The 26186-nt window shown below is 43.4% G+C and overlaps 4 protein-coding genes across 10 annotated transcripts in view; all 4 read right to left on the reverse strand.

The window, feature by feature from the left end:
• Nucleotides 1-77: 77 nt before the first annotated feature.
• On the reverse strand, nt 78-4832 carry LOC125991180 (pancreatic propolypeptide YG). Its single transcript, XM_049758838.2, has 4 exons — nt 1543-4832; nt 1252-1442; nt 653-733; nt 78-346 (listed from the first exon to the last, which is right to left on the reverse strand). Exons 2-4 carry the CDS (start codon nt 1428-1430, stop codon nt 322-324), a joined length of 285 nt encoding a protein of 94 aa, XP_049614795.1. The 5' UTR covers nt 1431-1442; nt 1543-4832; the 3' UTR covers nt 78-321.
• A 791-nt stretch (nt 4833-5623) lies between these two features.
• tut1 (terminal uridylyl transferase 1, U6 snRNA-specific) lies at nt 5624-11105 on the reverse strand. The gene is made up of 10 exons (XM_049758781.2): nt 10673-11105; nt 10256-10446; nt 9971-10177; nt 9740-9854; nt 9487-9611; nt 9194-9420; nt 8997-9106; nt 8260-8382; nt 7959-8051; nt 5624-7618 (listed from the first exon to the last, which is right to left on the reverse strand). Exons 1-10 carry the CDS (start codon nt 10746-10748, stop codon nt 6537-6539), a joined length of 2349 nt encoding a protein of 782 aa, XP_049614738.1. The 5' UTR covers nt 10749-11105; the 3' UTR covers nt 5624-6536.
• Nucleotides 11106-11222: 117 nt separating this feature from the next.
• On the reverse strand, nt 11223-18249 carry mki67 (marker of proliferation Ki-67). 3 transcript variants are annotated; one of them, XM_049758768.1, is made up of 14 exons: nt 18069-18249; nt 17671-17773; nt 17390-17471; nt 17145-17260; nt 16249-16877; nt 15944-16170; nt 15265-15862; nt 15017-15147; nt 14772-14949; nt 14560-14703; nt 13708-14477; nt 13502-13625; nt 13097-13420; nt 11223-13019 (listed from the first exon to the last, which is right to left on the reverse strand). In XM_049758768.1, exons 2-14 carry the CDS (start codon nt 17757-17759, stop codon nt 11488-11490), a joined length of 4944 nt encoding a protein of 1647 aa, XP_049614725.1. In that variant the 5' UTR covers nt 17760-17773; nt 18069-18249; the 3' UTR covers nt 11223-11487. The 3 variants fall into 3 exon arrangements, with proteins under 3 accessions (XP_049614725.1, XP_049614724.1, XP_049614726.1); XM_049758767.1 differs by having other exon boundaries at nt 13097-13423; nt 18069-18248; XM_049758769.1 differs by lacking the exons at nt 17145-17260; nt 17390-17471; nt 17671-17773 and having other exon boundaries at nt 13097-13423; nt 18069-18248.
• A 1569-nt stretch (nt 18250-19818) lies between these two features.
• Nucleotides 19819-26186, reverse strand: part of raraa (retinoic acid receptor, alpha a) — a 71337-nt gene continuing 64969 nt past the window's right edge. For all 5 annotated transcript variants that reach the window (XM_068649363.1, XM_049758804.2, XM_049758806.2 and 2 more), the window contains 6 exons: nt 25181-25322; nt 22012-22172; nt 21756-21932; nt 21442-21646; nt 21206-21364; nt 19819-21129 (listed from right to left, as the gene is read on the reverse strand). In XM_068649363.1, coding sequence (XP_068505464.1) covers nt 20933-21129; nt 21206-21364; nt 21442-21646; nt 21756-21932; nt 22012-22172; nt 25181-25322 — 1041 coding nt within the window. In that variant the 3' untranslated portion in view covers nt 19819-20932. The remainder of the gene's footprint in view (nt 21130-21205; nt 21365-21441; nt 21647-21755; nt 21933-22011; nt 22173-25180; nt 25323-26186) is intronic.

Below are 26186 nucleotides of genomic sequence, written 5' to 3' on the forward strand. Positions count from 1 at the left end.
CCAGTTTTAAATTGTCAGACCGTAATTAAAGAACAGAGTATGAACAATCAAAAATAAAACTGTATTGACTCATAACCTTTATGCCATTATTTCCTTTATTGTAAACTTATTTTTCTCATACAAATTATTTACAATGTAGGCCACAAAAACAAAGAGGTGTACCAAGAGAAGCAATGCAGACAAATAGAACAAAAAACACGCATGCATATCGATCAATTGAAATAGATTATTTAGATGCAGGGTGACCCTCCAGGAAAATCACAGCTTTGATTGTTGTTGGATTTTTTTTTTTTTAGGAGGACGAGTCAGCGTTTTCATCAATTACCATCCACTGTTATAGTCCAAACTGTAAAAAAAAAAAGAGAAAATAATGGTTAGGCACACTGCAATCACATTCATTGTGCCTGTGCTTCCATAAGTGTAATACAATTGAATAAAATTAAAACAATATTTAGATGGACAGTATCGTGGTGGATAAACGTACGCCAAATGTTTTTGAACATTAAAAATTTGCAACCATTAAATGTATATTTAAAAAAAAAAATATTGCTTGGAATTCTGAGTTGAAACATGATACATCTTGGGCCCACTTTGATTAAATTAGGATGATATTTAATGAAATTTAGTGATGATCCAAATCTTGATCACTCACCGTGGTTCAGTGTCTTGGCTTGGATCTGCACCAAACAGCAGCCACGCCATCGCCTGGTCAGGGGATGACCTTTTCCCATATCTGAGCAAAAGAAAAAAATATTACAGAATACTATCATATAGTAAAGACTCATCTTGTAACTACTCGGCACAGATTCGGACAAGCTTGTCTGCCATTGTCTTGCTTTCTGAAATCGATGCTTGACTACTGAGGAGTAAAAGCCGCATGACACTATGATAAATCTAGCCTGTGTAATTACACAGCAGGAGTATAAATTATGCCTAGTGTACTAAATAACACCCCATTGTGTGTGTGTGTGTACGCTCTTGTACTCGTGCGACCAGTTTCCACTTAATGACTTGAATCGGTGATGTAATGTTTGGCAAAACTGAAATATGAGACTTTGTATTTGATCAGGGAGCCGTTAACCTTTTAGACGAAGACACTTTATCACAAATTGCTCCTATAAGATGTCATGCGGTAAAATGACAAAGCTGCTACACAAAGTTTGTTAAAAAAAAAAAAATCAAATACCGCGTAGAGGAGGGAAATAAGTTTTGTAGCTTTCTTCTAATTATGCACAACATGCTGTGTGTCACCTCTGCCTGGTGATGAGGTTGACATAATGCCTGACGGCGGCCTGGTACTTGGCCCAGTCCTCTGGGGAAGCGTTGGTGCCAGGACTCTCGGGTTTGGGAGGGTAGGCGTCGGCCAAGCCGCTCCAAAACACCAACAAGCACACGAGGAGTGCGGCGAGCATCATGCACGGTCTCAGCATGTTGGATGGACCCTTGAAGAGGAACAACGCAGCAGTCATGCACAGTCCTTCTGGGTCGCATGGTTGTATTAATATATCATCACATAATTATCAAAACAAAATGAAAACCTACTTGTTGGAAGTCTCCTGGAGAGTATTGGATGGTTGATAATGATGCTGGTGGTGGTGGTGATGCTGGTGCCCCGACTTGCTCCTCTCCTCCGTTTGCCGCCCTTTTATAGTGAGGCGCGCATACCTGATGCGTGCTGCTGAGTAACACTAAACCACACCTCTTACTTTTCCCGCTACTCTGCCACGCGGCATTGCATTGCGTAACTCATCCGTTCATTATGGATTCTGTATGTTATTGCTAATCATCATCATTTTTTTTATTTACAAAATATTTTGGTGACCATATTAACTCAACGTATTTTAAAAAGATTTCAGTACAGTGTACTATTTACGAACGATTGTACATTCTGCCCTCTAGTGGACGAACATGGAATTGTCCTGCTTGTCACTATATGTCGCTATCATAAATATATGAATAATCCATCCATTTTCTGTACATCAATAATGAACACGTTTAGATTTTTTCTTTTTACACACAAAAAAATACACTATCAATCTGTGCTTAGGGTTCATTTTGAGGGAGATTGTTGTCGTCAGGATCACTAAATTGTTTTGACTAATCTGATCTGCAAAGACCGAACATATTTCTCTGGGTGGTAGTGAAATGATGCAAAGGATCAAATCTCTCTCAGGTGGTCAAACTAGTCGATTATGTTTTTTATGACCTTTGCAGAAGCTCCAGTTTATCTTGGATCTTCAGTCTGCTGTTCAGGTTGCTTATCGTTGTGCGCGTTCATCTGTTTGCGTTCACGACAGAGATAGATATGCGCATCGATGCTTTTGTTATTTGCCTTTTTTTATTGCTTAATCGCTAGGTGACATTTCGCGGGGTTTATTTGCTTGCTGTGTTGGGGACACTTGCGATTGCGTTTATTGTTAAAATGATGCTATGGAAGCAGGAGCAAGTTTTTCTTATGTCACCTAACATCTCGCAAAAAATATAGAAACTAAGGCAAAAAACTGCGGTCACTATACACCAGTGGCATAGAAAAGATGACGAAAGAAACATTTGTATCATTTCAAACTATATTATCATATTATCTGGAGTAAAAGAATAATGATTTTCAGACCAATTAAATCAAATTGGACAATTTCCCTCGGCACATTAGTGGAGCGCTGACGAGACACACACCACCTCTAATGGGATCCGACACAAAAGTTGCCGTAAAAATTCTGCCATTAGGAAGATATTAATGTTCACTGCCGAGTGACGCCATCGGAGGTATTGCAATAACAAAACACGTTTATTGTTGTGGTTGGAGGTGCTTTAGGGCTAGGAAGGATGATTTTATGAATTCAGAGTTTAAGATCGATATTACGGGAAAATGTGGTCGTTTAAGTTATTTATTAAACTATCAAGTAGCAGCCAAAATGGGCCTAATCATGTTACAAAAATAGTCGTTTTTAACCCATTGTCCATTTATATTTGAGCGAGTCATACACATGTTGCAAATGCAACTTTAAAAATGAATTTGAAGGGATAAAATCGTGTTGTTGCTTAGTAAATGAAGGACACGTGTTGTTCCGGGGGGCTCCCATGAGACATGTGACAGTTCTACAGTCATGAGCTGTTTATAGAATAGTAAAAAAACAAATCTTTCTTTTTTTTTTCTTTTTTTCAAGGCTTGTCCCCAAGCGCTTGTCAAAAACACAAGTCGATTTGGGCCGAACTCCCAGCTGGTGGCCTCTGTGGACCTCCTGCTGGCAATAAACAAGCAGTGCCATAAAAGGCTGGAAGTGGATTCGAAGATTACTCATTGATTGCTCGGACCATCTCTCAGCAATTATTGCACCATCGTTCAAAGTATGATTAGAGGAAAGCCCAACTGAAGTGAAAATGGATTCAAAAAATAAATTATGAGTAATCCCGGGGTGAAGTCGCCTTGGTGTAACTATCTGATCCTTAACGGTGGCCTTTCCGGAACATTTCAATTCTACTCCAGTAATCAACATCTCAGCGTTGACTTTCCGGTGCTATAAAAGTCAATGGGAAGAAACAACGATGTGCACAGGACAAACTCATTAGCTGTCCGCAGTGTTTGTATGTGAACAAGCCAGATAAGAGCAAAGAGGCAACAGTTCAATTTTTCACACGCCGCTAGCGCTTAGTTAAAACCCTCCCGTGGAGAAGCTCTGATAGAAGGAAACTTTACTTGATCGCCAACTTTGCCATGCCTTGTCTGAAATTTGACTTTTTTCTTAGCCGTCAAAGTTCTACTCCAGATAAAACATCTATTTGCATTACTCGAGCAGTTTACACACGCAAGCATGATGGAAGCGCAATCTCCCGGGAGAAAATCCGACTCCTTCCTGTCAAACGCGTGGAAAAGGGGGTAATGATGTGTTTTTATTCCGTCTTATCTCTGTCAGTGAGACGCTAATCTGAACAGAGTGCTTTTTAGTCGGACATGACATGTTGGAGGGAAAAAAAAAAAAAAAAGAAATAATTGCCAGAATCGTTATTACATGCACATACAATGATGAATTGGAGAATTTCAAATTTGTGCTTTTAGTGACCACATTTGATTTTTTTTTTTTACAAAATGAGGCATTGGGAGACAAACTGGGGAACTGATGATCATTTGTTGCTGTATACTGCATGTTGTCTAAATGGATCCTCTGAGCGTCAGTGAGGAGCGACCGCTGGGGGGGAAAAAGCTCGTCATATTTCTCCGGGCTAGTATGTTATGGACACTGGCTATTTACTGGCATAAAGACTGAGACTGTGCACGTCAGTTGTTTTCCCAAATAGCGGCGTCTCGTGTGATTCTCCCGTCCCAAGAGGAGCGCGGCTACTCAAGCCTGCTTCTGACTAAGAACCATTTGTCTTTGCCGGGAAGCAGAGCGGGCCAATTACAGCGGCGGGCCCGACTTACTGATGCTTTCATGAGCAGGCCGGCAGCTTCAGGTAACTCTGATGGATGACGCAGGCGACCGGCCTTACGAGGCTTCAGGAAAAACGTTGATTTCATTTCGAGAGCGGTTCTATGTTTTCACTAGTTGGTACCATATTTAAGAGAATATTTGAAGGATGGAATCAGCTTTTGATATCTTCTCCATCAGTTATGATTCCCTGGCAACTTAGTATTTGGGTTTTGCTAGTAAGAAATGCACCTATTCAGATTTCTTTGTAAGCTTTGCAAGATGCCACAAGATGGCGCCACATCTACTAAGTTGAATAGTAAAAATTGAATTGAATTGATATAATGGAAGGGGGGGGGCTCTCATTTCATCTAAAATCTTTACATGTAAAGGAGGAGCTAAGTTTTTTAGCGACAGTAAAATCAGGTCAATTTTTACTTAAAGTGGAGAATAAGATTGACGTTACCTGTTAGAAGCCACAAAAACCTCGAGTGTTTCTTTTTTCCTCTTCCCGTGCTGATAGATCTAGCAAAATCGATTCTGGGAAGTAATTAAAACAAGTGTGATCCACTCAACAATGAACGTCGTTAACAATGTTCAAAAAGAGCAACTTACCCGTTTCCCTTTCTATTCCAAGCAGCAAATTGATTCATTCTGGTTGAAAGTAAAACTCAAGGACTTTTGTATGGATCAATATTGGTGGTTAATATCTGGTTTCTTGTTTTGTGTCACCTGAAACACACTCATAGTTTGATATCAATCACTTTGACTCTGGCTTGGAGGTACGAGTGGACCCGACTGGTCTTATATCATTAGTGGCTTTAAAGAAACACAGACAGGTAATATCAGAGTAGCCAAAAGCGGTTTTAACAGACACTTGCCTGAGAGATAAACAGAAAAATATTGAGAATTGAGTCCATGAAGATGTACTGTTGGGAAGCATTGATATACTTATATTTAAGTGGTTCAACTTTTCTTTTTCTTGTAACTTTAGATATGCTTCCATTTTCTTGATTGGCAAATTTAAAATGCAAATAAGCATCTTGTCAGTTTCCTCGTGTGTGCACTTACGTAAAAGATGAATGATATAAATCGGGCCGGGCATCTTTCACTTGCACCAATAAAAATGTCTGCTTGAGTAAGTAATGACTCTCATTTGTCTGTGCTGGATCAGCGGCCGAGCTCACTGGCGAAAAAGTTATCACGCTGTCAATACCACAACCAATCAACCGCTTTATAAAGTGAGACATCACGATACAAATGTTTAATTCTTTTCGAAGAGCGCTTCAAATACGTTTTCCTCAGAGCAGCAAAATTTATGAGCATTATTTCTACCAACATAAATGCACATAATAATAATAATAATAACAGAAAACTATCAAACTAAGCAGCGAAATATACATACTCTTTGACTGGCCATGATTATTATTGTTTTCAATTTGTTTTGTTGTTTTTAATTGTGTAAAATGCACGGTCACAAAATTTGCCGTTCAATTCCTTGTGAGCTGGGAAGAGAAAAAGATTGAAATAGTTGGACGTGCATTTAAAAGTTTAGAGAAGGTCAAATTAACATGTTAACATCCATCGGAGGGGTTAATTTCAAACCACCCTAGCAATTAATTACATTTCTATACATACAAGGTCTTTAAATATACTTTTAAAACAACAAAACCACAATCAAATTGAGAGCGCGAGAGCGATTGATAAGACAAAAATATTGACTGAGCAGTAACTCTGTTTCAGCGCTTTTTACAAGCTAACAAACTTCTCTCAAATTATAACAAGCCCAAAAATGAAAATTTAAAATGAACCTACAGCAGTTTCTGTCAGTTTAAAAAGCAGGATTAGAGTGGATGATCATTTTCAAATACTACTAGGTTGCGTCGAAATACTTCCCGATTTGTTTGTCTTTCAAAATGTACACCTTCTCAAACTAAATAGGCCCGAAATTGCGGGGTGAAAGCCCGATAGCTCAAACTTTTTGCAAGTAGTGTATTATGAAAAATGGCCAGTCAAAGAGTGAGTTCATTTGGAAGAGACACCTTGTGGCTGTGCACAATAAAAGCGGGGATGACTGCTCACGGCGCTCCTCTATGCTTATTCTGGATGTCCATTCTGCAGCCAAAACAAAATTTAACAGTGATGTCCCATTTTCTCCGCTTCTTCAGCTTCTTTCTCCAGCAGCGACTCCACCATCTTGGGAAGGAAAACTTCAAGAAAATGTACCAAGTCCTGAAAAACTCCAGCTGGGTCGCTGCACGGCTCCAAGCTCAACACTACCTTTGTGCTTTCTGCCTCACCCACCATGTGGGGCTGAATCTTGAACTCCAGCGGTCTCTCGAGCGCCACTTCTTTCTCAATGATGCGATCTGTGACTTGGGCCTCGAGCTGCATGCAGCTGCCTTCGGGCCTCAGGTCGGTGTCTTTGATGAGTTCGCGCCGGACTTTTCTCCTGCCGGCCCACACGGCGTGTTTCTGGCCCCACAGCCAGTAGGGCTTGCCTCTTTTGGACATCCTCGGTTTTTTGCCTTGAGGGGAAACCGGCATGTCGTCGTCGGCAGCAGAGAGTCGCCGCTTGGCGCCTACCGCGGCGGGATGCTCCATGCTGCCGTTTACCGACGTGTTGAGGGAGTCTGAACTGGTCTCCATTTCTGCTGAGACGTCTGCGGCCGAATCCCCAGAAAAGCCAAAGCCCGATGAGACGGTGAGGTCACATCTGAGGACACTTTGGAAGATCTGCTCCACAGCAGCGCACACCTTTTCGAACCACACCGGGCGGAAATCATCTTTGGCCGTGCGGAGGGCTTTGGGAAGTGTGGATGGTTTGAACGGAATGCTGATTTTCAGCTCGTCTTCTTTGGTTTGCGCCACTCCGCCGCTGGGGGTGAATAAACGCACAAGGCCCCAGGACTTTCCTTTGGTGGACTTCTGCAAGTACTGGAGGCTGCGGCAGTACTTCTCGGCGTCCTGGCAAGCCTTCTGGAAACATCTCTGGGAGCGCTCATTCAAGTTCCCTGCTACGTTGTGGGAAAGCTCAAAGGGATCCAAAACATTGAGGGGGCCCAGTTTAGGTCCACGCTTGGTGGGGTTTTCCTCCTCGGTATTTTTGTGACTAAAGTCTGTGACTGGGATTGCATGCCCCTCCCGCAACGATATAACACTACTTGCAAAATCAAACTTGGCATAGAAGGAGAAGAAACCAGCCAAAAGGGTGCCTGGCAGAAACGACATCGGAATTCATCTTAGGGCTGAACGAGTTTGAAAAATCATCTAATTGCGATTGTTTTCTGCAGTTGCGTTCTAATATGTAATTTTTTTTCAAGGTCCTCTTTCAACATGTTATTTTAATAATCACGAGGACTAAATTCATTTGTATTGCGATAAACTATATCAGAAAAACTAATCTGTTGTTCCTTGTGTAGTAAGGTGAGTTCATTGCCACCACATACCAGTCAAATTGCAACTCGTACCTTAAAAAAAACTTGCGAATTGGGTCTTATCGCAAGGCACCATTGTATTTTAAAATAATGACGGAATCACGATGGATGGACTTACAGAGATCCTGGCTGTTTCCACTGGGGGGCACCGCGATGGGCTGACTGGGGAAGGTGCAGTTCCATCCTTCAATCACACATTCCTCTTCCTCACCTACAAGGTCAACAAACACTTTCACACATTGGAACTGGTACATCCCAGCCAGACTTGCTTCTCTAATGTAAACACAAGACTAAATCAACTTGACTTGTTCAGAAACATTTGCGTATGAGTTGAAAATGTTGCATTATTTACATTATGAGACACAACAAATACATTACTATGATGAGCTCACTATTTGGCAGAGCGAGTCAACACTTACAGGCCATGTCTTTGAGGCGCTCCACAGTGGGGAGAACGGGAGGCTCACAATTTTGCAGGAAGAAGATGACGAGCAGCGTCAAAGCATAGTTGTTGAGCAGTGGACCGGAACCGCTGGGGTTACCTTTGGGTTACAACACAAACCATGTGACAGGAGATTTTACTGGAATAATACGTTATCAGCAAAATCAGAGTGACTGTTATTAGAAAGTTCTTCAGGCAAGGACAATGACTTCTCAGTCTTTTACTTCGAAAATGAGAATATTCAGATTTTTATTAATGCTGTAAATCAGGGGAGGTTTTGTGTTGTAAAATGTGATTAAATACGGTAGTTTATTTGAATTGGGGAGTAGGGCTGTCATTTTTTACTTTACCAATTTAATAAAAGTTTAAACAAAACATATACTAGTAATACAAATGTATAAAAATGTCTTCATTTTATATATAGTATGTATTATAAACAAAAATATTTAACCTGTTTTTAATGTACTACATGAACAAATATGCAAAATGACTTATTTTAAAGGGGAAAACATTATTACATTTTTAATGCAACACATAGCACAGGATTTCTGATCATGTAAAATGCCCAGTGGACCAGACAGAATCCAAAATAACAACAGAAGTGAATTTCTACTGACACCTAGAGGCCAAATATAAAACAAAACCTAAAGAGAAGAATCAAATCAATGTGCGTATGTAATCCACTAAAAATTCTCACGGAATTGGAAATTTTACCTGCCAGTTGGTTCTGTTTGGCCCAGTAGCGTATTGTGAACACCAGAGGCCTTAGTCTCTCATCTATTCCTGAGCATAACTGAAGGAAGCGGGTGTTCCTTACGGCCAGACTGAGGAGGCAAACCAAGTTTTTAAAAATATTACATTAACATTAAAAAAATAATAAAAGAGCATGAAATTTAATCATGTAAAACAACCTGTTGTTGATCGTGATGTCCCCTTGCAAGTTGAGCTCGCGGTGATGAAATTTGACCACCGGGAGGCGGGCACTGCTGACCACATGGACTTTGTGCACACTGGGCACGCAGCGCCTCAAGATGGTCGCCACCAGGTCCAGAATCTCAGCGGGGGAGGCCGTGGACAGGTCGATGTCAGACAGGATGGAGTCCTCCGAGTGGCCATCGTCTGACATGCACTCGACTGCCTGACACCGGAGGAAGACAAATCAATCCAAAGTAGAAGACGGACAACTATTTAAATTATGTCGCACCTCTGATGTACACTTGGCACGGGCCTGGAAGACTTTTGTGTTCTCCAAGTCCAGAACCAAGTCCAGGTCACAGGCGTGAATGCCAAACGTGTTGACAGAAGAGCCGAACGGCAAAATCTGGCTATCTGTAAGTTGCACATGACAGGAGACTTATAAAAATAAAGTTGGGGGATGTTTTTTTAATATAACTGTTTGGAGTTGAGCCTTTTTCATTGCCAACTCAAATTGAAAAAAATAAAAGGATTTTGGATACCTGGAAAAAACTCCACAAAGACCTCCTGCAAGAGTTGCGCCAGCAAGTTTCGAGCCTTCTTCTCAGTATCTGCAAGCTGGAACCGGTCCTCAATGTACTGCATCTGAGCATTAACCTAACGGAAACCACATTAGTTAAAAAAATCAAGTCCAAAGAGGAACTAACCAGTTTTAGAAGTCCTTGCTTTGGCCGCACTATTGAGTTTAAGGATAGATTTTTAACATTACTTACAGAAGGAAGCTGACAGAGTTGTGGTTTTAGGTGATCCAGAACTTGCTGCAAGTTCTGCATATCACACTTGTTTTTGGGAATGTACTTGAATTCCTTCTTCTCCCGGGGTTTGACACGCAGCTTGAGACCTTTCATTTTGTGCTCGACACAGGACAAGGTAGCCTGAATGCTCTCTGTCTGGTTGAATTGCACAATGGCAAACACACCCTGGAGATGCAGAAGGTCACCGCGTAAACAATTTGAACTCAGTTTATGAAAAAGATCAAATAAAAACAATCGCCTGACTTTGTCTTTGTCCACGATAACGTCGGAAACGGCTCCAAATTGCTGGAAGTAGTCCACCAGGTCAGCCTCTGAGATCTCCGGTTTTATGCCGCTGACAAAGACGCTGTGCTGCTCCTGGGTCTTCCTGGTGGTTCGCACATTGCTTAATGTTTGGTGCTTTCGCCCTTTGACATGCTGATCCACGCTTGATTCTAAAGATGGAGCACCACAAACAAATTAAAGGGAGAAATACAGAACAGCAATACATGGCAACTAGGCTTCTAACTTTGAGAATTAGTTCCACATGGCTTAAATTTCACCTCCCAGTAGTAGTTATTTGTAAATTTGTTATTTTACTTTCACTTCAAGTTTATGTTTAGACATTGCTGTGTACAAAGCTAGCGAAAATAACGAAGCTCATTTAGTGGCGTTGCTTACGGTTTGGTAGGTTGACGTTGCATAAGACACAGTGAAAGCCCCTCGGCGTTGTTTTAATGTCACTTTTGGATTCCATAACTTATTAAAAAAAGAACCTGAATTACAATTATCTTATTAAACACAAAAAACTGACGACAGGAATACTCAGTGTTTCATGTGTCGCTCAAATCTCCCTCCAACGCGGGACAAACGTTTGTTCCGGGTTTACCTCAAAAAGCTTCCGGGTTGTTCCAACGGCGCTTGAAAAGGTTCCGTGAATTTAAAATATCAAAGACAAACAAAAACGTAATTTTAAGTACTTATACATTAAACATATACACACACCAATACATAAAAGTATATATAAACACTTTTTTTTCTTAAAGGTGTAGCTCATACTGTGAGTAAATCATAATTATTGCTAATCACATTAGTCTTGAGAGAAAGCTTCATTTTGTTTTTAAAATTCTTGCTCTCTAAAATTGCAATTTTTGAAAATGATTCAAATAAACCCCCACCAATTTTACAGGTGGAAAACGTAATTCAAGTGAAAGACATTGTACAGCAGAAAAAAAATACACAAAAACGCAATTTTATTTTCTGCCACAATTATAACACAGCTCAAAATCATGTCATGACAGAAATACGTTTGAGACGTAATTTAATTAAATTCCCTGATGTTAAAAACGACAACATAACACAATGCTTAACTTTTCCTGATAAAAATTGAACATAAGACATAATACTGCCAACTAAAACAGACTTAAGATTTTAAAAAAAAGAACTCATTCTGAAAAATTGCTCTCAACAGCGGTGCTAATTTCTACTGCTTTTACTCATTTCTTAGCTGATCTTCCTCTCCTGTTTTTCGGCTGAGCCTCCGTCTCATCAGTGTTGACCTTGCTGGTGGACTCATTTGCGACCTTTGCCCCTCGCCGAGCTCTCTTGGCAGGCTGAGGCTCCACTGCTTTTTCTGGGAGGTCATCTTCAGTTTTATCTGCATTTTCAGACTGGCTTTGCGTCTCAGTGTGCACACGAGGGTTTGACCTCTTGCCTCTGACTACTCTCGTGGCTCTTTTAGGGATCTCTTGGACTTGGACCTCCATGTTCCATTTCACTGTTTTTTGTGGTTCTTGCACAGTGGCGTTTGAATGGCTGGTGGCACTTGACTCTCTTTTGTCGATTTCAGCCAATTCTGTTGAGGATTTAGCAACTGGCCGTCTCCCCCTTTTGACTGGTTCTACTGAAGCTGGAGCTGAAGCTGACTCTGGAGCTTTTGGGGCCTCCTCGCAGACAGAGGCCAGCCCTCGTCGCACTCTCTTAACCGGAACGGCTTGTTTCACGACATCTTTCAAACTGGTTTTTATTCTTCTCCCCCTTTGTTGCTTGTGTTCATCTTCCGTTTTATCTTCTGGCACCTCTGAGATAGGAACATCTTCGGCAGGTTTTGCTCTGCTGCTTCTGTGGGATTTTTTGAGTGGTGTCTCAATTGGGTCATCTTGGTTCTCTGGGGGAGGAGGCTCAAGTGTCGCTTGCTTTGGTTTTCGCATGGCTCGTTTTGTTTTTGCAGAAGCAGGTTGACTTATCTGCTCTGGTTCAGAAGCCTGTGGCGCTTCTGCTTCAACTAGGTGAAGATTTTCTCCATCAACATTTTTCTCAACCTTTCTGCCTCTCCTCAAAGTTTTTGTAAGCTGCGGGGTTCCAGGCTGTGCTACCACGGAAGTCTGCTCGAGCTCTTTTTCGCGCTTGGCGTTCCGTCCTCTGGTTCCTCTGGCAAGAGGCTTGGACTGACTATCTGTTTCCTCAGAGGTGACTTTGAGTTCCTCTGGCTCAACCGTCTCAGCGATGACTTTCCGGCCTCTTCCTTTTTTGTTCGTGGGTGCTGGTAGCGGAGCTTGTTCCATGTCAAGTGTTTCTCCTGGCTCGGTTAGATCAACGGGCACTTGCTTCGTTTTCCTGCCCCGGCTAGGCTTCACGATCGAGTTCTCTGCGGGAGTCTTGGAATCCTCTTGGCTGGTGTTAGTTTCTGAAGTTTCGGTCACCCCATCTTTCTCTGGCACTATTTCAGGCGGAGCGTCACAAGTTTCTGCCTTTGTCTTCCTACTTCTGGTAGTTTGCCTCCCCGCGGTCGGCGTGGTTGCTTGAGCTCTCGTCTTTCTTACGGCTCTGATTGGAGCAGAGAGGACCTCTTCCTCCACCGGTTTGCCTCTTCTCCCCCGAACAGACTTCTTTTGAACAACAGGGACGTCTTCCTCTGCTGCAGTCTCCACTTGTTGCAAACTCTCTGTGGAATTTATGGCTTCCGTTTCATGGTGTTCAGTTGCCATCTGCTCCTGGTGGTCATCACTAAGTTCCTTGACATCTAAACCTGATGAATGCAAATGAGAAATGTCGGCGTAATTTAATTTAAGGAAAAAAAACATGTTAGCTCATGAATGACCTCACCTTTGGGCTCTGGCAAAGCTTCGGAAGCAGCCTCAACTTTTTTAGCAGATCTTCCTCTTTTAGGCTTGGGGGCAGCTTTCGGTTCTTCAGCGGGTGCTTCAGTTGGCTCTACTTTTCTCCCCCTTCTTCCTCTGACAGGAGCAGCGACAACTGGTTCCTGAGATGGTTCCACTATCACCGGTTCTGCCGCTTTGGCTCTTCTGCCACGGACGGGTTTCTTGGGTTTGGGTAAATCGATGGAGGCCGTGTCCATTTCCGTCCCTCCGGAAACTTCAGAAGACTCGCAACTAACGGTTGGAACCGTTGCTAAAATCTCAGTTGTTTCTGCTAAAACAAGATGGGGGTGGAAAATATTACTTCTTTTTAATTTGTCCGAGTCAAATTTATGATTATGACGTGCCGTACCTTTTATGATGTCCGTTTGACAAGCGCTATGGTTCACACCTGCTGAACCGTTGTCCTGTGCTTGGACAGAAAGTACCGTACCTTCTGCTACGTCCATCTCACGACCCGCAAGCTGATCTCTAAACTGTAAGAGATGGATAAACAACAATTAACAATGCATGCGTCCAGATATCACTACAAGTTCTGCCCCTCATTCCATCCTTCACCTCAGCAGGTTCCTCCATGAGCTCTTGAAGCCCCTCAAAGTCCTCCACGGGATCAGTACCCCGCAGTCTGGGTGACCTCATGAGCCGCTTGATGCCAAAGTGCTCATCCACCGGTTCGCTTCGCACTTTGGGAGTCTTCATGAGCCTGTCGATTCCGAGGGGGCCTTCAACGGGAGCGTGTTTTTGCTTCGGTGTTTTCATGATTCTCTTGCTAGCCGAGAGGCATTCCGCAGGGGAGCTGGTCAGAGTTGACGGCTCTTGAATTTCTTCAGCTGTTGTTGGTAGCTCCTGCAAGGCTTTCGTCGGTGTCTCCGGAAGGTTTACCACCCCAGTGAAGGAAGCATCGCCAACTTCAGTTTTGAGGACTTTCTCTTGTAGGTCATTGGCTTCACTCTGTTTTGGAGTGGTGAAAATTCTTCTGACTCCAGTGAGGCATTCTTGTTGCTCAGCTTTCTTCTGCTTTGGTGTTTTCAGGAGGTTCCCTCTCAGATCCTCCAGAGGTTCAGCCTTCTGTTTTGGGGTCTTCAGGAGTCTCTTCACACCTGTGAGACACTCTGGGAGCTGCAACTTCTGCTTCGGGGTCGTTACGGCACTCGTCTTCATTTCGGTGCTTGGCTGTTCGGCGAAATCGGTCATCATCTCCATAGATGAGGCACCACTGATGAAGCTGGAGTCTTGACTGCCATTAAGGAGGCGTTTCACCGCCTCTTTGTTGTATCGACCCACTTTTACCGTCGAGCCGAGAGAGAGCGGCGACACGGCCATCTCACCTGGAAATGGGTCGAGTTGTGATTTATTTTTTTCTCCTCCCACTTCTTCAAAGTTCACATTCGGTCAAAATGGACACCTTACCTGGCTCCTCGGGAGTGTTCAACACAGAAGGATCAAATCCAGGTTGTTCATCAAGTATCAACGGAGCCGTCACGGAGCTGCTGCGCTTGACTTCCGATCTTCTCTTGCTCTCCTTTGAAGGTGTTTTAAACATTTCCGAAATTCCTAAAACAAAACATGGTGTATAAAATGGCGGCCCAGGAAAACAAGACCAGGCGTAAGAATGTAATTACCTGACAAATCCTCATCCATATTCATTTTTTCCCTTGAGATTGCCGTGTTGAAGATGAGTTTTGGTGCAGCGGCAACCGGGTGAGGAACTTTCTGCGTGAACGCTCGGCCCACAACAATGGTAGCAGGCGAGTCGGCGTGTCCGGTGCTCGTATGGCCCGGCTGCTTTCTCAGCGGAGTCTTCGAAAGTCAGAATATAGTCAGCGCAGGAAAAGATAACCGTGCTTTGCTTGGACAGTAAATGTACCTGTGCTGTGGCCGCCATCTTCTTCGCAATCCTTTTTGTCATGACAGTACTTGTGACTGCATTTCTAACAGGCACAGGCGCTTGAACTTTGGCTCGGCCGAACTTGACAGTGTCAGCCCAAGACATCGTAGCTGAAAAAAAAATGTGGGCAAGATTTGATGAGGAAAAAAACAACATTATGATGTAAATAAAACAGCAAGTTATTTTGATGACATCATCATCATGTTTTCGTTTTTAATGCAAGTTACCTTTCAGCGATGCTCGGGAAATGCCGCTTCTTCTTAAGAATTTAATGGCACTGTTGGTCAAGGGAGTCTTGCATGACTTTCTCTTCATGCTCTTCCTTCTCAAAGGGATTTTGGGCGTCGCCGTGACAGACTGCACCGGATCACTGGCGGCGGCGGCGTCTTCGGCAATCGGTGACGGGGTTTTGATGCGAGACACAGAAAACCGGCCTTTCAAGGATGGAATCTTCTTTTCAGAGCCCTGGGGTGTTTTTTGGCTGACATTTTCCTGAGGGGTATGCCTGGGGGACATCCTTTTCACACTGGTGGGTGTTTCCTTCTTAGTTGAGCCTTTGGGCAAAGGCGTTTCCAATTTGTTGCCGGAGGTCGGTGTGTTGGGTTTTGGTGACTTCACAGAGGGAGATTTCTCTTTTGGAGAAGCCTGGGCCGAATTTGGCGACTTACTACGAGGAGAAGGTGTACTACGAGGAGAAGGTGTCCTGGGTTTTGGAGTCTTCTTTAAAGCAGATGGCTCTTTGGAGGACGGGGATTTTCCTTTTGGAGAGTTTTTGACAGGCGTTTTAGGAGATCGAGGGCTCTTCTTTGCACGACTTTCAGCCTCCTGCAAAAAAAAAACAAATTAGATTGTCAAAAAAATAAATCGCACCATGCTCATTTTAAGGTTCAACCACAAGAGTCTCACATTTGGCAGGCCGATGACTGACGCTCGTCTCAGCAGCGATTGTTTGGCTTGAGCAAGACAGAAGCTTCTTCTTGGATTCTCGCCTTTACGCAAGGGAGTATCGGGGGGCAATTTTTTGTCAAACAACTCGGGAACAAGGTAGCTTCCAAAAGAAACGCGTTTCTTTTTCATCCGTGATGCCGGCAGATCGAGCAAAAGCTCTTCACTTTTGCGTTTTCTTGAGACTCCTTGAAGAATAAAAACAAATTGAATGAATATCAGTTTGATCGGGAGCGGGGATAAATTGTCAATAATATAACGTTTACCTTTTTCAGTAGTTCTTGGTGAATTTTTATTTCGTGGACTCGGCATCACTTTGTCATCCTGGGTTGGTGTGACTTCCTTACTCCTACGTCTCATAGGCGACTTGGGTGTTGGAGTACAAATTTGCTGAACAGCATCATTGCTGCTCAACTTCTGAGTATTGACATTCTGATCCGTCTGCAGCGAGCTCACTTCACACTTGAGATTTTCTGTACCTGGAGTCACCACATCAGAGACAAGAACCCGAGGGCAACTCTTACGCTTTTTGTCAGACTTCGGGGTGACAATTGTACTCTTAGTCTCTGCTGTGGCTTCGCCATTACAGACTTCGGCCTCGGCCACCGTTGATGTGTTTTGATTTGTGGACACATTGCTTTTTCTCGGGGTCTGGAGGAAGGTGGCGGAAGATTTCTGAGGGGTCTTAACGTCCAGAGATTTTCTGATCATTTGATAGAGATCACTAAAAGGAGATGCCGTCTTGCTTTGCTGCACTTTACCATCTCCCTTGGGGTCCTCCCCCTTAGCCTGCTGGATGCCGCGGTTGGTTCCATCTTTTAGATGGGGGTTGGGGGTTCCGGGTTTGCTCCCTTTGGCAAATTTCTTCGGTGTGGGAGGCGGAGGGTATTCAAACCTGAAATTAAAATCCATTCAGTATAGACCATCCATTATCCATTTGGACTTTGCTGCTTTGTAATGTAGTTTGCCAGGGCATTTGCGCCACCTTGTGGCTACTTGCCAAATCACACAATATACAGTTTAAAAAGTGAGTTCCTGGAGATTTAAATAATGTCCAACATTCATAGCCGCAGGCTCAGCAAGTACTTAAACAGACGCAGGCACAATAACAAAAGAATGATAAGGCGTTGAAATATGTATGCCACCATTTTGCATAACTCACCTGAAAGAACGATCAACAATGGTTATGACATCTCCACCCTTTAAACGCTCAGGCTTTTGTAGCGCCTCCCCATTGATACGGGTCGGGTTCACTGAGCTCAGATTAGTTAAAATAACCTAGGAGAAAAAAGAAAAATTAAAATGCTTATTTTTAACATTAGGAATGAAATAAGATTTATTGAGAATAATTTCAAATGCAACAACAACAAAAACCCAGGCATGCACATTCAGTGTCACTTGTGTTACCTCTTTATTTTCATTCAAATCAATTCTGCAGTGTTCCTTAGAAACTTGGGGAAGCTGAATACGAATATCACAGTCAGCTTTCCTGTTGCAAAATGGACGCGTTGAAAAAAAATAAGTCAAACTACATAAAGGAATTGGCAATATTTATAAAGTTGAAAACTTGAGTCGATTATGAAAAAAAAAATCACGATTATTTTGAATGATACTGAAATCATGTTTTGAAGTAACAGAAAATGAATGGTGCAGTACAATAAATAATCAAATTGTGCATTTGAGCTCACCTTCCAAACAAGCACGATGCAGTAAGAGGAAATTCAGTGCCATCTCCTCCAGTCCGCTTAACCACGACTATCTTTCCATGCAGTGGCATTCTGGCAACGTTACCTTTAACCGAGAGAAAGATATTTGTAATCGTTACACAAAACCTGAGCTAATTGAGAAACAAAAAAACACCAACAAATAAACAATCATCGAGCGAATTATAACCTCGTGCACATTATAGTACGTGTTAGGAATTATTTGCTTCAAATCGAAACATCGCTCTACATCTCGCACAGAATCTTCAACAGGCAATTTAAATCAAAAATGGTTTATAAAATATTAGCAGAAAGACGATAAGTGAAACTCGTCAACTTCGTCAGCCATGGTATATTTAATAAATAATAAAAGGTAGGCTTACCTGGATTCTTTTAATTACACGTCGACCTCGGAAAATCCATACACGTACACACGGGGGTTGTTGCGCAAATAAATGTTTAGTAAAATACTAATATTACAAAAAGAGACTAAACCCAAAACAGGGTAACCACGCGTAGCTAACGTAAAACGACTTACTACGAAGCATGCACTGGTTTTCTTTTTTTCTGAGCGAAACTGTAGTATCCCTCCGCCTGTCTGTACAAAAAGCAATCTTAACATCAAAATAACACGTCAACGTATGTATCGTGGTGATTTAGAGAATGATTGTTTTTAACAAATTAATTTAAAAGCTTTTTAGGTCGTCTTTATACAATTCTATCGTTCTTTGAAGAAAAGAACTATATTGTTTACAAATTTCGCGGAGGGATAACCCTTGTCTTATAGCGCTATCATTTTAAAACATTTGAAATTCCGCGCGAAGGACTCTGATTGGTCAAAACGCCATAATATCTGGTAGGCGGGGCCTGTCAGATTACGAGCTTTTTTTTTTTTCTAAACGTGACGCATAAAGGACGTGACGCATATTATATATAATATTTAGATTATTACGACAAGATTACAGGTATAAATAAAGATAAAACTGATCTCACCTAGAGAGTAATTTTACCATTTCAAATGACTGAATGAATGCATGAATGTAAACACAATTTAGCCAAATGATTTGTAGTTTTAATCGTGAATGGGGTTGGAAGGGGAAAAAAAGCATTGAAGGAGTTGTTGAAAGAAGAAAATCCACATTTCTGACACACTGACCACACACACATTGTATTATTATTAAATGTTGGTTTTATTTTATTTATATTTTTTTATATTTTTTAAAATTTTCTTTCTTCTTTTCCCCCAAATCGCTTGATAATCTTGACAAAAAAATGCAACATATTCCATATTTCTGTAGTAATCCAGATACGCCACAGAGTCAAGTTGCACGCTCTTTCGGGCAGTCCTGCATGTCGAGGGAAGCAGCTTGGACCATATGGATGTCGCTGGGTCGCTTTCAGTTTTTCTTATGTGTGACCGAAGGAAAATATCAGGGCTCAGTAGCAGAGTCTGTATGTGATGGAGGGGAGTGCAGTACAGAACATATACAAAGGACAGGCCAAGCATACAAAATGATTCCTTCCTGAGACGTTGGCGTGCGTGTGTGTGTACAGTAATGATAATCTAATCATGATGGAAGTGAAGGCGTTTTGGCGTAAAGTGATCACAGGGTGCAGGGTTGGTTAAAAAGTCATTCTCCAAATCAGGTGTCGGGACTTTAATGGAGTCTTTGGACACCCACTTTAGCAGGGGTAGGGAACCTATGCCCTGTGGGAACATTTTAACCAGCCAATTCTAGAAAATAAACCCTCTCAAGGCACCACTGCATCAGAAAAAAGTTCCCTACCCTTGCACCACTGACGCAAATCAGCGATAAGTGAGACTCCCTTGTGTTTTCAATACAGTGTGTACAGTCCACCACTCTTCACATTTGAACTCTGAAGCTGCAAACCTGAGCCTGAAAAGCTACAAGTGGCATCCATGTATTTTTTTTTTTCAAGAGCAAAAGAAACCACCACATTTGTTTCTGCTACATGGCCCAAAAAATGCTGGAGTGCTACTGTTATGAACACACACGCAAAGGGATGTTTGTGGACAGCCAGTGATGTGGAGTGTGTGTGTGTGTGTGGGGTGGGGGTGTTAAGGGTCTGTCCAGTATTTAGTAGGACACAACATGAAAGAAATTCCTTCAGTAAAGTGTGCTCAAAATGTATTTTTTTCTTGAATCACAAACCCATGAACAAAACACATAAAAGGTATTCTTTAAAAAACAAATCATGTGAAGCCTAAAACTCTTCATAGTTTTAAAGAAATTAATACAGCTTATATACACAAACTCAAAAGGCTACTTAACCTTAATAATGAATCTTCATTAATTGGATTTCTTGAAAGGACCTGTGACCATATCATACAACCGAGTTCATACAATCATTTGTTTCCATGTTCCTGGAGGCAATAAAATAAGAAAGAACCTGGAAGAATAGGAAGAGATGCTCATTGCAACTTGTTTTCTGTGCATATTAGTGTGTGCGTGTTTGCATGTGTGTATGTGTGTGTCGTCATCTGAGAACTGGAAGGAAATGTCATTCTCTTTTGCTTTTTTTTTTTTTGTTAATTAGAATAATGTACACGTGTGATCAAACTATTTTTTTTCCCTCTCATGATGGATAAAACAGTGAGGGGAGTACAACAATCTGTAATCTCAGAAAACACACCCTCGTTACGGCCTCCCGTTCAATCACGATAATTCCTGAACTTTTTCTATATATTTATATATATCTGTGTACGAAATCTGTTTTATTTTTTTTATTTTTTGAAGCTGGGAAAAGAGAAAAGACCCAGAGTCTCTGAGGTGGAAGAAGGAGGCAGAAGAGGAGGAGGGTCTTTTGACAAGTCCCGAGCTTGTAGTCTGCATCTTCAACAGCAACGACAACAACAACGAAAAAAAAAAAAAAAGTGTCTGGTGTTGGTCAAATCTGTCCAAAAGTCTGTCACATCCCATCCTGGCTGCTCTCACTTCCTGTGCTGCTTCAGGCGACTTTCCAACAGCCTTCTGGAGAAAGATGGAGGAGCAGCGGTGGAAGGATGGGAGGGGGAGGGGGGGGGGGGTCATCAGCAGAGTTTACGGTGTTGTCTCTGGGAGGCGGCGCGGCGATCCCCCGGCCGTACCTCCCCTCACACGAGGAAAAGCAGACCAGGGGGAAGGTCTCCATCTGGCATCAGTCAAGGACTTCTCCTTCACACCTTCTCTGACTGACCGGCGTGTGTGAAAACAAACAAAAACAAAAACCCCAACGTGGGCCGTTACTACGGCGATTGTGTGGCTGGACTGCTTTGGGCGGAGCTCGGGGACAAACTGGGGCTGCAGCTGCCCGGCGGAGTGGCGCAGGGACGGCCCCCCGAGGCGCCGCTCTCCAGGCCCTCGGAGTTCTCCAGCATCTCCTGGATGAGGGGAGGCATGGAGCCCGGGATCTCCATCTTTAGCGTGATGACACGCTCAGCACCTAGTGAAAATAAAATAAAATTAAATTAAATTAAATTAAAAGAAGGATTGAGGCATCCCTCATGTTGGGTACGCACCTTTAGCGCTGATGCTCCTCAAATCGGTTATCTTCATCAGCATCTTGGGGAACATGTGCGGTTTGTGTGGCCTCCTCTTCCTCACATAGATCTTCAGTGCCTCCAGGAGAGGTTCCTGCAGGACGTCCACCTTCTCTGCTTGTTCCAGATCCTGACGATCTGTCCAGGGACAACAAATTGATCATGTCTCCAGAAGGCCACCAGATCTGCGATGACTTGGGATGAATGTCGCGTACCACCACACAGCAGGCAGATGGCGCTGAGTAGCCCGGTCTCAGCATCGTCCATCTCCAGAGGGATCAGCTGGTTGGCGAAGGCGAAGACCAGGTCGGTGAGCGGTCCGAAGCCGGCGTTGTGCATCTGGGTTCGGTTTAGCGTGAGTCCGTCTGAGAAGGTCATGGTGTCTTGCTCTGGCGTGTAGCGCGTACAGATCCGGAGTATCTGTGGGGACAGAGCTTTGAATGAGGTTCAAAGTAGGACAGCCTGACATTGAGGTTCATGAATATTTCAAACGTGCGCTCATCAGCCAGTCGCAGGCTGTCGTCCTCACCAGGATGTCCAGACAGGCGGCTTTGAGCAGGGTGATCTGATCGGCGATGGTGAGCGTGGTGAAGCCGGGAAGCTGCTTGGCGAATTCCACCGTCTTGATGATACATTTGGTGGACAGCTCGCTGAACTTATCCCAGAGGTCCACATCCAAGGACACGCGTCGCTCTGAGCTGTTGTTCTATCCGGACATAAATACAATGGTTTAATTAATTCCACGCTCGCATTTATTGCGACATCACCGGCGTCACGTGACCGACCGTAGTGTATTTGCCGAGCTGGCAGAGGGAAGGGAACGTTTCCTTGTGGGCCTTGCGCACCCTGTCGATCATCTGCTCCGTGTCGGGACTCAGCACGTAGCTTTCCGTACATTCCTGCTTCTTTTCGTCCTTCTTCTTCTTGTTCCGGTCGTTTCTAACAGCTTCAGAAAAAAAACAGGGAGAAATTATGAGGGGAGGGGGGAGCGGCGTGCACCCTAGAGGGCTAAAAACACGAGATAGGGTGTTTAGCATTGGAATCCCATTACACCCCCACACCTACCCCAAGGCGTCCAGAACGTGGTGAAGCTTAGCCTGTGCGTGGGTGGTTTGGGTGTTGCTTGATAAATAGTGCTGGGGGATGAAGCTATCCATAAGGCTGACAAATCACCACAGCTTTCATTAGTGGGTGCCGGCTAATCTAATAACATGATATGACAAATATCCCGCCTCTAATGGTTTTCCAAGGGTTGGCTTTTGGAGGCGAGAGCGGCTAAAGCCTTCCAGCGCCTCGCTCTTAATGTGACGGCGGGTGCCAATGGTAAACAGTATATTCACCGCGAGATGGAATCATTTGAGTGAATCAGGTTTGTCTCTTCTGCCCTCCAGGAAGCTAACCTTGGATCAGATTTGCCGGTTTTAATCCTAACCTTGATTGTTAAGGGGCAGAACATTGGGGCCGATGGGAGATCAGTGACAGAAGGGCCTGGCCCGGGGCCACGGAGGAAAGCGCTCCTCTGTGACGCGACTCGTTCATCAGCCCGCCAGGAAGAACACGAAGCCGGCTACGACTCTTATTGTGTATCTTATTGTAATTCCGCTTTTAAAGATCATCCCTGCTCCCCGGTTACATAAAAATGGAGAAAAGCAAACCAAATTTGGGTCAACAGCCGCAATGTCCAATTAATTCCCAAATTAAAGTGGGGCAGCACGGACATTACCCGCGTTGACAAATTGGCGGCGCCATCATAAGCCGCACAACACAATTTAATGAAGTCATTAAAGAACTATTAGGACTGACTGGCAATCTGTCACGCTGAATTGCCACGTGCAATAACTTGAGGAGGAAGGCGGGAATGAAAGAAATATGGCCTATTGTTTCCCATTGTTTTTGTCAGTGCGAGCGATACATCGTATGAAATTAACAATGCTAATAGAAAAACTTTATGCATAAGGAGTTTTTGTGGCGGAAATGATTTACTGCCGAGGATGGAATGCGCTAACACAGCCATCATTCCGTCATTTGTTCTGATGCGAATCTTGCCTGAGCCTTTAGTTAATAGACAATTCCTGTTAGCGCTCGTGTGTGTGTGTCTATATGTGTGTGACAGTGAGAGGTGTGCAGACGGGGATAATTCGAGTGAGGGGAAAATTAAAGCGCTGGCAGCTCGTCCATCACGCAGATTAAATTCAATGAAAAGATAAAAATGTCAGCGTTCCCGCAGTGCGCCGACAATGATGAAACTTTCCCTCTCTTTATCCTCCAAAGCTCGCGAGGTTTCTTCTCACGCATTCAGTCGGCTGAAAAAGGCCATTTTGTGAAGGGGAATAAAAAAAAAAAATAATAATGATGATTTTTCTTTAATGTCAATGATGAAAGGCAGCCATGCCAATCCCATAATTGTGATTTTTTTAATTTTATTTTACACCCCCTCCTCCAATTCTGCTCTTTTTGGCACGGCCACCTGGCCGCAGGCCTGGCGCTGTCGTCTGGAGCTGTCTGCCGTCGGACACAAGGTCACCCAGACGTCCCCTGGCTCTCGCAGGAGCTTCACCTTCTGTGCTCGAGAAGGGGCGGGGGGCATTGTCATCGAGCCTGTGCCGCCTTGAGCCGTTTGAAGCGATATCTTTATTCATAGACACCTTTTTATTTGTGCGTGTGCAACGTGAAGTACGTTAATGTGTGCGTGACAGGGAGAGACAGATCGAGACTCCCTACTGTGCCCAGATGGCATGCCTCTCCTTCCTCACCACCCCAAATTCACTTGCCAAAGTCACCGCTGAGGACACGGGATAAGCAATCTGCACAATTTACAATAAGTGACACAAAAAAAAAAAAAAAAGCGAACACAAAAGGCAGTAGAAATCAAGAAAGCTATCTTGTTTGTATTTCAGATCTCAATTTGAGCCATGGGTAGAAATATCCACCACTAGGTGGCTCTCTAGCTCCATTCGAGAGCAAGCTGGCTTCCTCTAACCATGATTAATGGCCCCATTCAAAGGTAAGTAGCTCAGAGGATAACTTCTTTTACTGTAAGCCACAGAGCGGTGGCATGGGGAGTGCCCTCGCCCACAATGTGACAGAGAAACGAGCTAAATAGCACAGGGAAGACGGGAAAATGACCATGTAAGGGAGCGGTGTCAAATTCTGGCCCGCAAGCCAAATTTGGCCCACAGTGTGATCATATTTGGCCCGACAAATTGTGCATCTTTGTGTCAATACTACAATTGCAAATTGTCTTCCCTTTTTAAAATGTTGCAAAAAAAAATAAATATCATTTTTAAAAATGTAAAAAGTTCTTATTGATTTCCAAACTAGTAAGTCATCAGTCAGTTTTGTAGCCTATACACACATTAATTATAATTAATCGACAGTAATAATGGTCCTCCAAAAAAACTATGCCGACAATCTTTGACACCCCTGAGTCGTAAGCTGATTAGAATTGAAATGTGTTAATCAGTACAAATGGGTGGTGCACACACATTGGGGTCATGTATAAAATGTCATCAGCTCTCTGTTGATCACACCTCAGACAATTATTTCATCGGGTCGAGATGTGGATGTGTGTGTTGTCACACAACCCCCACCCCCCATTACACGCCTGCTCATCCGCTCTCGGCAGGTGAGAACATATTCATCAGCGGCCTGCCAAGCCTGGCGTCACCCTGACGGTGACTGCCAGACTGCATCACGTTTACGCTGAATATTCTCGGCGAGGCGCGTTCATTCCAACCGAAGCGTTATGGGATGTTGGGATAAATTTCAGGGTGAACTTAAAATGCTAGTAAACTTCATTTGACCTTGAAAGGTATTATTTTAAATATTATTATTAAGTGTATGGGTGGGGATGGTGAGTGACGTGGGTGTCAGCCAATGAACGCAAACCCATGTCAACGACAAATCCTTCTCCCCCTGCGAGCCAGATGTGTCAGCGGGTCATCGTGTACTCACACTCCTTGGACATCCCGACTTCCAGGCACTTCTGAAGCCGACAGTACTGGCAGCGATTTCGGGTGACTTTGTTGATGATGCAGTTCTTCTCGCGATGACAAGTGTACACCATGTTCTTCTGGATGCTTCTCCGGAAGAAGCCCTTGTGTGGTGAGGGGGAAAAAAAAAACGAACGAAAGAGAGGATTAGTACTATTGTTTTCCCCTTTTCAACACGACAAAAAAGTCCCCGGTGACATTTATAAATATTCCAGTAAATAGGCCAAGTCGAGCGGATATGGCAGCTGCAGTTAAAAGGCGATGAAAATTTTTTTTTTTTACATTTTAACATCATAATCATATTATACCAATAAAGCCTACACTGATGAAAACCGAATGTCCTTGTCTCGATGCAATGATGTCATGTAAAATAATCCAAAGGCTCAAGGTCACGTCAACAATGTGATTGTGCGGAACGGAGGGAAATTTTTTTTTCCTGTATTTCTCCTTTAGAAGGGGACAGGATATAAACAAGTGAGGTTGATTCGTTAAACAATTCAATGAGATCATCCAGCATGGTTCGATAAAAAAAAAAGATGACAGCCGAGACGTTGATCAGTTTTGTAATTCAAAGGAAAGCCTTTTTGCACACGGCGTGGGGTTGTAAGCCGCTCATCAGTGCTACGAGCCCCCAATAAAATCAATGTTCACCTCAGTGGCTGCATTATTGCGGTGTCAAAAAGATAAAAAGAGGTTAATGCAGATCAGCCACAAGTGAGTGAGCCCTCAGTAGTGATGCAAACACGCCGCTGCACACATGCAAAACAGGTCAATGTCGCTATTGATCACACGCAACGGGACGCTAGTCTTTAGAGGGTCGACTGGTGGTTGGGTGGGGCAGTTTCCAACCAGCCCCCCCATCACGCTACGGGATTAGCGTCAGTTGCCAACAGATGGCCGCTGGACCTAAACCCGCAACTTGCTTTTAACTGATGGCGTGAATCCCGGCGGAGCGATTCATGTTCCGG

Source organism: Syngnathus scovelli, chromosome 21 (genome assembly GCF_024217435.2).
Source record: "Syngnathus scovelli strain Florida chromosome 21, RoL_Ssco_1.2, whole genome shotgun sequence".
In the NCBI taxonomy this organism is placed as follows: Eukaryota; Metazoa; Chordata; class Actinopteri; order Syngnathiformes; family Syngnathidae; genus Syngnathus; species Syngnathus scovelli.